An 11,745-nucleotide genomic window follows, 5' to 3' on the forward strand; every position below is an offset into this window, starting at 1 on the left:
GCCAAGATTTTATCGTATGTTATGATCCACCCCTCCCTGTTTTTAGGGTTCCCCTCTTCCTCTCGCGCCGCCGAGTTCTCTCGTTTCTCCTTCGTTTTGCTCTGCAATCGACGTAGGGTTTTGAAGATCCCACCTGGCTTGCTGGTTCTTGGCCGTGTGGTTGTCCTCTGCTGGTTCTGGTTCGTCCACATGGAAGGGAAAGAGAAGGAAGCTTCGGAGTGGGGAAAGGAAACCCCGCAGGGTGCTCCTGTTGTTGCCCCTGAACCTGCGCCGAAAGCTCCTGTTGTTGCTCCTAAGCCGGCGTCGGGTGCTCCTGCTGCTGCCTCTGTGCCGGCGTCGGGTGCTCCTGTGCCTGATGGAGGAAGTGGATCTGATTCGGGTGTTGTTCCTGAACCTGATGAAAGTAGCGGATCTGGGAGTCGGCGTCCCCCGATAAGTTGTTCTTAAGCCGACGCCCCCTATAAGGCCACACGTCGGACGATTTATGGGGGGCCGAGTGGAGATACTCCTAGCAAAATGACTCACGATTCCAAAAAAAAATTGCTATTGCTTCCAAAACGGCTAAATAAAATTGAGAGGGAGAAAAAAACCACCAGCTCCTTCTCCGTATTGCTCCTCCCAAAAGCCAAAAATTTTGAACTCGGAAATCCCAACCACCGAAAAAAAAGTTTCCCCCTCGTCGATGAAGGGGATCCCGCTGCCGCCATGAGTGGCCTCGATGATACATCCCCTCTCCACTTCGCCTCCCACGCCGACATTGCGCCACCTCCAGCTGCCTGAACGACACCCGACACTAAATGCCGGAAAGGTAAGAACAACCCCTTTTCACTATTTTCTTGTGTGTTCAATATATCTTTATTTTTGATAGGTTATGTGATTAGATAGATATATGAGACTGAAATAGTTATCAAGAATTTGTATGATGGACAATGAAGTTTTTTTGAGGCAACAATGGGTTCAAATGGGAATGGTTTGGCTGATGGCGATGATGGGCTCCTTGAGGGTGACGGATAGGAAAACAATGGCGTCCCGTGGCATGATCATCTTGTTTGTGTTTCAATGAACAATTTAGGTTTTTAATTTGTGTTTGAAGTTTGAACTAATCTATCGTTTTGTATGAACTATGATACACTAATTTGTTTGACCATGCTTTTGGTTCGAAAATGTTCATTTTATTCGTGCTAATTTCATTTGAAATATGTATGCATAATTGTGTTGGCAAGTATAGAAAAAGAGCACCAAATTAATTTTAGGAGTGTGTTATTGCGACTCTGCTACTGCATGCCCAAACATGATCGATCGATCAGTTGCCAAGTTACAGTCCTCGATGGAGTTCCGTTCCATGCACCAAAACCGTCGAGTCCATGCACCAGGCCAGGCCGGTCATGAATGATGATGCATGCATGGTCTCCTCCGTGAGAGAAAGTGACAACTGCCAAGTGCACCAGCGCGACATGCTTTGGTCATGGTGGTGATCGTGTTGATCCGCACGGTCTCCAACAACGATCTGCTTCAAGGTAGCTACCCGCTTCCCACAGCCACGCCGGTTCGTACACGGATGGGCTTCTGCGACTGCGAATCGTACGTACGCACCGCGGCAGGCAGGCAACGGCAGCTAGCGCCTAGCGAGCAGAGCAGAGACTGTCCCCTCCGCCCTCATCCCGTGCTACACCACAACACATGTGCGTACAACGAAAAGCTAGGCATGGCGGCCGCGCGCGCGCGTCGGATCGATCCATGATCCGTTTATCTTTCTTACTTTGATCGCGATGATTGAGCCGACCGTTGGTCATATACTTCCATGTTAAAAAAAATACAAAGACAAAATTTAGGCCTCTTAATTTCTCAAAGTTAAGCACCTGAACGGGTTTCGAAATATTTGACCAACTGTCCCTTTTGCCCTGCAGTCAATACATGAAGTACTAAGATTTTTAGCGGATAGTGTATGTCTGGGCTCTGAACGTGTGTAAATATTTGTGTCCAGTGCTCTACCATCCCAATCTCCAAGTGTGACCCACACGGAAAAAAAAATATCATGGTAAAATATCTCGATGCTTCCGTTTTGCCGTGGTGGCAGCATGATTTGTCAGCACCATCGGGACGACTACAACGAGAGCGGCGGGTGCTCAGGGAGGCCCAATTGAGAATGTTCAACTGGTCAGATGGGCGGGTGGCTGGGCATCGAGCTCGATGGCAACGATTCGGTGACACAATGAGGTCGGAAGGGGGTGCGGCATTTGAGAAGGAAGGCGTGGGCTTGAAAAGGCTCACCCGCTAGCAGTTAGTAGTGAATGAGCGGGGCGGAAAATCCGAGCAGGTGATTCTGGTATATCCAGATGTTGGCACCCAATTTCCCACTCTCTCTCTAAAAAAAAGCGTAGTTTTTCTATTTTCTGAGATGTGTCCGAGCCCTTTATTGCCCGAAAACCAGGAAGTGGCAAGGGCCGAGATCTAGTGAACCATGGCACCACCTGAAAGATGCATATCGCAAGTGTTAAAAATAGTTATACATGGTACGTATACTATGAACATTTAATTTGGCACCCCCTGTGTTATAGTTCTGACGCATCCGTCGTTGTTGTACGGGATCATCTGCTAGAGATGTACGTACTAATATAATGTAACATTAGAGGCGATTAAATTCCGTGTAGAATGTGTAAATTGGTTTGTTATACTACATAAAATGATAGAGCAAGAAGCGTGTAAAATTGGCGTGATCACACATCAATGAGGGTGGTTTTACCGCCACGTCATTCGTAGCGGGGCGCAATACGACGAGTGTGGTACTATGTAAGCAACGAGAGTAGGTAGATAGTTGATTTGTAACATGCGTAGCTAGTTGAATCATCCAGGGAAGGAAAGCGCGTGTGTGCACATGCTCGCACCGACCTGCATGCAGTAGCAAGTCCGTACGTGGCGAGTTTGAACGGGGAGATCGATCCATTCCGGAGTTTCCAGCCAAGTCCCATCCACCAAATCCAACGTGTGTATGCCCTGCCCGGCCGAGCATTTATGGATGGAGGAATCATCAAATCAGGCGAACAATAATGGGAAAAGCAAGCACGTACACGTTCACGTGCGTGCGTGGCTGCTCCACCATTCCATTCCATTCCGTCCTGGATTGACTCCGGTCCGGTCCGGTCTCGCCTCCGTCCCGACCGGCCTCCGCGTGGCCCGAGGAAGATACGCCCATGCATGCGCGTGAGCTGTGGTCCCCACCCGACTGTACCCGATCCTCCCCCACGCACAGGAGTAGGAGTAGCCCTCCCCCGGAACCACAAACCCTAGTAGCACTGCCGCACCATGACAAGCGGGCCACGCCAGCCCAGACCCTACATGGCAGCGACCGAAAGAGTGTCTCCCCGAGTAGCGATGAGCGAGGAGAAAGAGGGAGCGCCCGTCCGTCTCCGTCTCCGTCTCCGACGATCGTCCCCACGCCTGGCGCTCAGCAGCAGCAGCGGTTGCAGCGGCGGCAGAGGCTGTCCCCTGGTCGCTGACACATGGCAGGCCGCCGCGCGCGCGCAGCCGGGTGGCGACAAGCCGGAACCAAAGCGAACCAGAATCACACTGGCCCCACCTACCATCCCTCTCTCCCCTCTCCCCTCTCCCCACTTCCGACGTCGCGATCGCAGCCCCGCCTTCTGGGCAGCTTCCAGTGGCCTCGGATCGGACGGGGCCAAAGCCAGTGCGGGGCCGCCACGCGTCGCACGGGGTGGTTCCGACGCGGCGTTTCCGTTTCCGTGCTACGACGCGCGCCCTTGCCGTGCCCGCGCGCCCGCACCGGCCTCGACGCCGGGAACGGCAAAAGGCCCAGCTTTTGGCAGGGGAGTGGGGGCCAGCGCCAACCAAAGCTGCCAAGGGTGGGTCGATCAGCAGTGGGTGGGAACACAGAGAGAGAAAGAGAGAGAATAGACAGGGAGAGAAAAGCTAGCGCAGGGCGCAGCAGGATAAGAGCTGCCCTGCTCCTGCTCCTGCTTTTCCAGTTTTCAGTTTTGGCCGAGCCTCGCCGTGCCGGTGCCGTTGCCGTGCGTGCTGCTCCATCGCTCCACGGGCAGGGGAGGAGTGCCACATTACATAGAGAGCTCAAGCGACCCAGCCAAGCCACAAGGGTAGCAGTAGCAGAGCACTACTCTGGTAGCCAGCGAGGTAGAGCGACAAGGGAGCGAGAGAGAGAGGGAGGTTTCCCCGGAGGAGCGCCTCGGTGCGAGAGGTTCCCCGGAGCGGAACCATGGGAGAGGTGAGCTCGCTTACGCTTACGCCCGCCCTGCGCCATGAGCATTGCTGTGTTCGTCTCCTCTCCGCGCGTGCGTGCGTGTACGTGGTTTGCTTTTTTGGGGTGTTCGATCGATTTCTCGCCGTGCCTGAGGTGGGAATGGGTTCTGGGGTGTCGTTTCCGCCGCGGTTTGCCTGAGGTTTTCGTTGGATTTTCCGACGACCTCGTCCTCGCGAATGTGGCGTCTGCTAAGGCTCGCCGTGGGCGGCTAATTTGGTCCGGTGAAGAGGCAGCCGGTCGCCCGCCGAAGCGAGAGGGAGGCGCGCGCGTGCCTGCGTCCGGCCGTTTTCCTGATTTTGTGTTGGGATTCCGGGATTAATTGGTTTTTTCATTCAGCTGCAGCAGGGGTTCTGATCGAGCGAGGTTTAGTTGGGGGGTTCGCGTGCGCGCATGCTGGTTTTCTGCAGATTTTGGTCGGATTCATCGATCCATGCCTTTGGTCGCCTGCTCGCGTTCTGCGATTCGGCTTTGGTGCTCGATCGTTTCGTGCTATTTTACTACAGAGATTTTCCTCACTTTCTTCGGATGGATCACCAAGCGCGCGCACTAGTTACCGTTCCCCCCAATCCCTTTGCTCGTTCCGCCGGAGTTCGTTAGATTTCATCCGTTGCTGGGTTCCCTTCCCTTTGATCTCTATCCTACCAAAGTCCAAGTTTATGACCGATTAATTCGTCCCAACGCGCGGCGGTTAATTTCGTTTCTGCTGCTTCCTTCCGTTAATCCCATGCGCACGCGCTGCTTGCCTAAAATGGGTGTTGCTTGCTTAGGTCTGTGGTTTTGGTCAACACGGGTTTCTACACCGGATCAGCAAAACGCACGTTCACGAGCCCAACTTTGCTCCAACCCTTGGCTTTGCTTTGCTTTGCTTTTGGGCCGATTTGACGAGACGCCGGATTGCTTGATCGCTTGCTTGCTTCTGCCGGCCGGCGCGCGGTGGGAGAGATTCCACGCTTCCGGCCACAACCGGACGGAAGGACGCCTTTCGCATCCATCCCCGATCGCTTTTGGTTTGATTCGCGCGCACAGATCCTTTTCCTAGCTTCCTCTCCGGTCGCCGTGCTCCTCCACGCTCACTCTCTCTGCGCCAATCCTGCAGCCTGCCCGTGATGCCCTGACGCGACGTTGCTCCTGTGAACCAGCAGTGGAGTTAGACTGCACTCGCGCCTGTCCGAACCGCTTCGTCGCCACCTGCTTGTTCCTACGCGCCCTGCGTGCGTCTCCACGGAGAGTTTCCAGTTTCGTGTCACTGCGCTCCGACGCTGCGCACTGGCTCCGCTCATGCTTGCCTTGGCTGCATTGTCCATCTCCGTGTGCCTTCTTTGGTCGTGCTTTCTTACCGATCATGCTGCTCGATCTAGGCTCTTCCTTGCACGTTTGGTTGCCAGTTAATGCTAGAACCACATTTTGCAGCATTTAGTAGACTTTGCCCAATTTTGCTAGTATGATGTCTTCTTGGCTTGCTGCGTTGTCCAAAATATGGAGCCCATTTTGTGTGCCTGTTCTTTTCTCGGCTGTGTTATCTTGTCACGTGTTGCCTTCGGTTCTGCCCGGTGCCAATGCTGCACCTAGATTTTGCAGCATCTCTAGACTTTGCTCGTTTTGTAGTACTAGTTTTTTTTTCTTTGTGAGAACCAAGTGATGGAGTTCCCTGGGTACTACTCCAGCATCGTATTGCAGCAAGTCTAGTCCACTCTGTTGAACCAAAATTTTGCCAATGCTAGAGCAGCATTCTGTAGAATTATGACTTGGCAACAGTTTTGAAGCTATTTTCCTTATTTCTTGAAGAAATATTGGTTGTCAAAAGATAAAGTTTCTTTGGTTGTTTGGGTACTGTAGTGCAGCTAATTTGCGACCTCTGTTGAGACAAGTTTTGCTGATTGAAATTTTAATTCCAATTTTTGCAATGTGCAGAGTTCAAGTGAGGAAGCCGGCGCGGGCGGGGCGGACAAGATGGGGCGAGACAACGGCATCTCCCGTGCCGTGGCAGACGACGACACCGCTCTGCTCCTCTCGGCGGTCGAGAGCTTCAGGAACGAGGCGCTGGGGAGGCTCCGCAAGGGCTCTGAAGCCTCGAGGATCCTTGACCAGGAGATGTCCACCAGGCTTCTCCACCTCGCCTGCAGGCACGACGCGGTGGAGTGCGTGAGGCTCCTCCTCGATGGAGGCCACGGGATCACCGCGGCCCCCGTCGACGCGAGGGACCAGCTGATGCGGACGCCGCTGCACATCGCCGCCGAGACGCACTCGGCGAGGTGCATTCAGCTGCTCCTCTCCAGGAATGCCCGGACCGACTTGAGGGTGGTCGATGGCAGGCCCCTTATCGCCCTCGAGGTCGCCCTGATGAGCAGAAGGTGTGTCAATGGCATCAATTGCAACAACTATTTGCTAGTCATAGTGGATTTTGATCGAAACCATTCTCAAGTTGGCTTCAATTAACCTGTTCATGCAATGCTTTCTCTTCAGGGTGCAAGTTGATTGGTCACTGGACAACTCACTCGATGACCTCCTGGCTTCTCTGCAACAAAAGGTTCCCATCATTAGTCGACTCAACCACAGTTTGATTCATACCTAGTTGGCATTGGATGCATCTCTCATGCAAAACTGTCCAATTTCCTGTTTGTGTAGGACCTAAAGGCAGTGAGGCTTCTGGCAGAGAAAACCAGAGAGGTTGGGGAGGTAGCTTACAGATACGCCATGGAGGGGCGTGTCGCTGCACTGGCCATGCTGCTTCTGGTAGCTGAAAACAAGATATCGGCCACGGTGAGCGTGGTGATAGAAGGAGTCAGGACAAAGAGGTCAATTTACAACTCTGTCGTGGACGAGGTTCTGTCAATTGGAGATGCTTCAGCTAGAGATGGTAATGAAAGGAGGAAAGCATTACTCTGTGAGATTCAGCTACTTAACCAATTCGGGGCCTCGTCATGGAGGGACCTAAACATTGACAGGAGAACCTTACCCCCTCTACTTAGGGCTGCCAAGGTACTGATGATCATGTTAGTTAACAATTTTATGCCACATATATTTTCAAACTCTGCAACACATGATAGCATTACATGAAATGAGTTTCTATGACACCTGTGTTTGAGTATTCAGTACCTGTAGTTCGAGGTCTATGCCTATGTATTCCTTTTAAACCAACACCTGTGTTTGCATTGGACATGAAATGAGTTACTATGGCTGCCATGGAGTTTTGGTATACAGTGTCTAATTTCAGGTCTACACCTTACTTTGGGAAATACACGGAATAAGTTATTACGAATATCATATACCTCTAAATACTCTTTGTAGATTAAGATCTACACCCTTTGCTTTTATTTTCGAAAAGCATGTCTGATGAAAGCTCGCTTTAATCATGCTATGCCTAACAAGGTGTAGTTTGTAAAGGTGCAACTTATCTGTAGAAAAACTTACTACCAATCTTCTTTGTGTAGGTTGGAGATATGAGTGTCACAAAGATGCTTCTTATGGGGGATGTTGATGTCAATGAAACCGACCCGGAAGGAAACACAGCACTTCACTGGTGCATTAGTAGTAGCTCAAGCACACAGGAGCCAAGGTGCCTCTTTAAAGAAATTCTGCTCCATTAACAGATGAATTGTAAGATATCTGTTTATACTATTTCCAAATGATCCTTAGTATTTTTCTGTCTTTGTCCAGGATTGTGTGGCTCCTGCTGAAGAGTGGTGCCAGAGTTTTCCAGGGTAACAAACTCGGTCTCACACCAGTGCACAGCGCTGCAGCAAAGGGAAATTACAAGGCTCTTCAGGTAGCCTTTTGTTACTTCCTTTCCTAGTACTTAATACTAGTGCACTACCACTGTGACTGATTGGTACTGTTGTTTCGTTGCTCTATAAGTCACTTCTGCTTCATGCACAAGATTGCGTTGATATACCTTCCAAGACCAAGGAAACCCCATTATTCCTTGCAGTGAAGAATGGTTCTTTGAGCTGTGTACAGCTTCTTCTGCGGTCTGGGGCTAACCCCAAAGCCCAGAACCTACGGTGAGTAATATTTCTTGAAGAATTGTTGGATTCAATGACTTGATCGAATTACTGTAATGCGATTCTTTGTTGCTGAACAGAAAACAAAGACCAATAGACGTTGCGACATCCCAGGACATGCGTTTTGTTCTCAACTCTGCAAATGTGGCACCATGTAAGATAATTTTCTGTGATATTTAAGAACTTGACTGACTTTACAAAAGGAAATGTTTTATAGAATTAAAAGTGCTTGATTTCACCTCATTTTGTGACTTTAACCTAAGCACATGTCCTTGTATAAGATCACATTCTGTTCTGTTTGTTTGTTTATCTGTTTCAATACACTGGGGGAATTTGATTATTTAGACTAACATGAAGACTGTTAGATACCCTTGGTTTTACTCTAGAATAGTCAATAGTGGATATTCAGCAACGTGCATGTCTAACAGAAATATGTTATTTTCAGTGAACAATGGCTCACTGGAAAAGAACCGCGCGATGAAAAAGGAAAGGCGCAAAGAGCTACTGGATGATGATTTCAATTATTATGAAAATGATGATTCTTATGAAAGGTATTTCTTGTATATGTTACATGATTACATGAAATGTGCTTCTTATCTGAAGTTAAAATTAAAATGTCACTTTGAATATCGTTGCAGCTATACCACTACAAAGACATCTGGTCACCGGGACTTTCGGACCAGCAAAAGTAAGAGCCAGAGTGGTACAAAACAAGGTCCTAAGTTATCTCGGGTAATCTAGACATCCTCTATCTATAGTACCAAGCAACTATTTCTTCACATGGTCTGTTTCTTACAACACAGTTTGTTTATAGCATAATGATCATTGGGAGAAGCATGACTACACTCGCAAAATCTTTGTTGGGGGCCTCCCACCTTCTGTAGACAATGGTATAGCCTCAGAAATCCTGAACAACTTATCTTCAACACAGTAAACATTGATATGCTTTTAACACTTCCTCTGGCTTTTTTTTTCTGACAGCATACCTTAGCAAATTCTTCGCCGCTGAATTTGGACCTGTGGAGGAAGCAATCGTCATTTTGCTGAAGATGGATAACCAGATACAGTCCCGGGGCTTTGGCTTTGTAAAATTCCAGAGAGAGAAGGATATGATGAGAGCAAAGGAAGCTCATCATGTCTATATGCTTGGGAGGAGAGTGGAGATAAAGGATGCTGTTGCTAGACCATTCTTGCCTGAACTCCAAAGAGGGACTTCTTTAAGGCACAGTGTCCGTGAGTCCCCTAGAGGAACTTATAGTGAGATGGAGGATGAACTAGCAGATGAGCAATATTACATTGGTAAGCGGCGGCCACTGCCAGAGAAGTGCCTCCCATCTTGGTTCTTCATATTCAGGAAGTGGTTGCCAGGATTTCTTGTGGAAGCAGCCGAACGGTATGGAGAGAGGTACCCATTATGCTCTGTGAAGACTGATTTCAGATCAATTTGCAGAATGGAGCTTGATCATGCAGCACTTGGTTATCCTAAGCTAAGTGACTTCATGCGCTCCCTCCCTGGCATCTGCAGGATGCGTGTAGCCCCTGTAGGAAAAGGCCCTGCAACACACATGGTCCTTCTGCCACCGGTCTCACGACCAAAGTATGTACCCTTGCTAGAGCCGTACTCCTTTGATCATGACGAGCTCCCAGAATCAGTGTCAGATCATCAGTCTCCAAGATCACCACTTTCTCCCAATATCACTGATGACTCTCATAATACTGACGGCCAGCATGGTGATGTGTCCAGTGAGAGTAATGTTCAGAGCCAGCATGATGATGAGTACAGCAGAAGCAATGCTGAAAGCCCGCGGGATAGTGATTCCACCTCCAATGGTAGCTTACTTGATGAGATTACTGTCAGTACAACAAAGCTTAATTTGATCAAGCTACCTACAAGAAAGCCTGATTTGATTGTTTGTGGGCCTGTTCCTCAAAGAAATGAACAAGAACCATCAAGGAAGCATGATGTGGTTGAGTCTGGACCTCTTCCTGGAAAAGCTGAAACAGGGGCATCAAGGAAGCCTGATTTAGCTGAGTCTGCACCAATAAGGAAGCTTGATTTGGTTGAGCCTGGAACTCCTACGAAGCTTGATTTGGTTGAGCCTGTAGCTGCAAGGAAGCTTGACTTGGTTGAGTCCAGACCTAGGAATCCTGATTTGCTTGAGACTGGACTTGCAAGGAAGCTTGAGTTGATTGAATCCAGACCTACAACATGCTTTGTTGATCATCCAGTTGAAAGGGCAGCAGTAACTCCAAGCAGCCGCAAGACTGAAATGAAATTCTCATTCTTCCAATCCCAGTGGGACATGTACCTAGTAAGTGCACCCTTCTTGTGAGTTACATTGCTCGTCACCTTAGTTAAGCCTCTAGTATCATTTGTAACTAATACAGTTTTCCCACTGCAGACTCCACATCCCAAGAGTGATTACTGCATCATATGTCGCTCCTGTGAAGCCGCGATGGAGCTTGTCCCATGCCTTCATAAGATATGTGTTGCATGCATGATGAGGTGCAATGTCAGGGCATGCATGACCTGCGGCACTGCTGTAAGTGGAGTCAAGTCTTCCCCGACGCTGGACACAAAATGCCGACAGGTGATAACATGTATTCTCAAAACAGTAGAAATTTCCTCTCATGCTATTTTCCCACTACATCTGGGTTCATTTTGCCTGATCAATTGATGAACATGCAGGGAGTTACGGAGCGCGCCTCAGATCAAAAGTGCCAGTTGATGGTTGTGTGCAGTGGAGCCGATGCAATTGTGAAATGCTCTCCCTGTATGCACACCATCGCTTGCCGAGGCTGCCTCCTTGCTTCAGTGACACTGCTCAAGAACTGCACAGTCTGCGACGGCATGATTGAGCACTTCAAGTTTGGTTGACAAGGCTTATCTCCTTAATACAGTCGTGATACCGAAGACTACTCTAATACATAGAATAAGGCAGGCAATCCCACAATCTGAAGGAGAGATCGATCCCGTCTCCTTCGATTTTCCGAGATTGTGGGATGATGGCCTAATATGGGCCATGTTTGGAGGAGTGCTCTTTTTCCGCTCCCTTCGGTTTTTTTGCTTAGAAATGCCTTGTCATAGATGCTTGATAGTCATGATTATGTAAGCTTTGTGATGGGGGGTGTGTCCTCTTCGATTTTGGCAAGCTTACAGGATCATGACTATGTCCAAGCCCCCCGTATTATCTGTTATCGCACTATTTCTTTGAACCTATGCAAGTACTATCAGATTAAGATGGATCAATTTCCGTTCTATATGTGGTGAGTTGTGCTGGAGGTTATGGATTTCTTTCATAGATTTGCAGTTGAACGGTATAATTGTTCCTTGCTTCTCTTTTTTAGAGGCCAGTTCAATTCAACTGAAGTTATCTGCCACTGGAGGATTTGGTATATGCTGCATTCGTGCATTTCCAGGGTGTACTTAGCAAGCAGCAATTTCCTGTACTAAAACTTATCTTTGCTTGG

The 11,745-nt window shown here is 49.1% G+C and overlaps 1 protein-coding gene across 1 annotated transcript; it reads left to right on the forward strand.

Annotated features, from left to right (window-relative positions):
- The first annotated feature begins 4,228 nt into the window (after positions 1-4,228).
- LOC124681919 lies at positions 4,229-11,152 on the forward strand. Its single transcript, XM_047216692.1, has 15 exons — positions 4,229-4,237; positions 6,185-6,624; positions 6,737-6,800; positions 6,899-7,252; positions 7,705-7,829; positions 7,931-8,039; positions 8,129-8,274; positions 8,355-8,428; positions 8,720-8,825; positions 8,913-9,006; positions 9,089-9,164; positions 9,256-10,196; positions 10,248-10,586; positions 10,677-10,865; positions 10,964-11,152. The coding sequence occupies exons 1-15, from the start codon at positions 4,229-4,231 to the stop codon at positions 11,150-11,152; spliced, it is 3,255 nt and encodes a 1,084-aa protein (XP_047072648.1).
- Positions 11,153-11,745: the final 593 nt, after the last annotated feature.

The sequence above is a fragment of the Lolium rigidum genome, unplaced genomic scaffold (genome assembly GCF_022539505.1).
Source record: "Lolium rigidum isolate FL_2022 unplaced genomic scaffold, APGP_CSIRO_Lrig_0.1 contig_60060_1, whole genome shotgun sequence".
NCBI lineage: Eukaryota > Viridiplantae > Streptophyta > Magnoliopsida > Poales > Poaceae > Lolium > Lolium rigidum.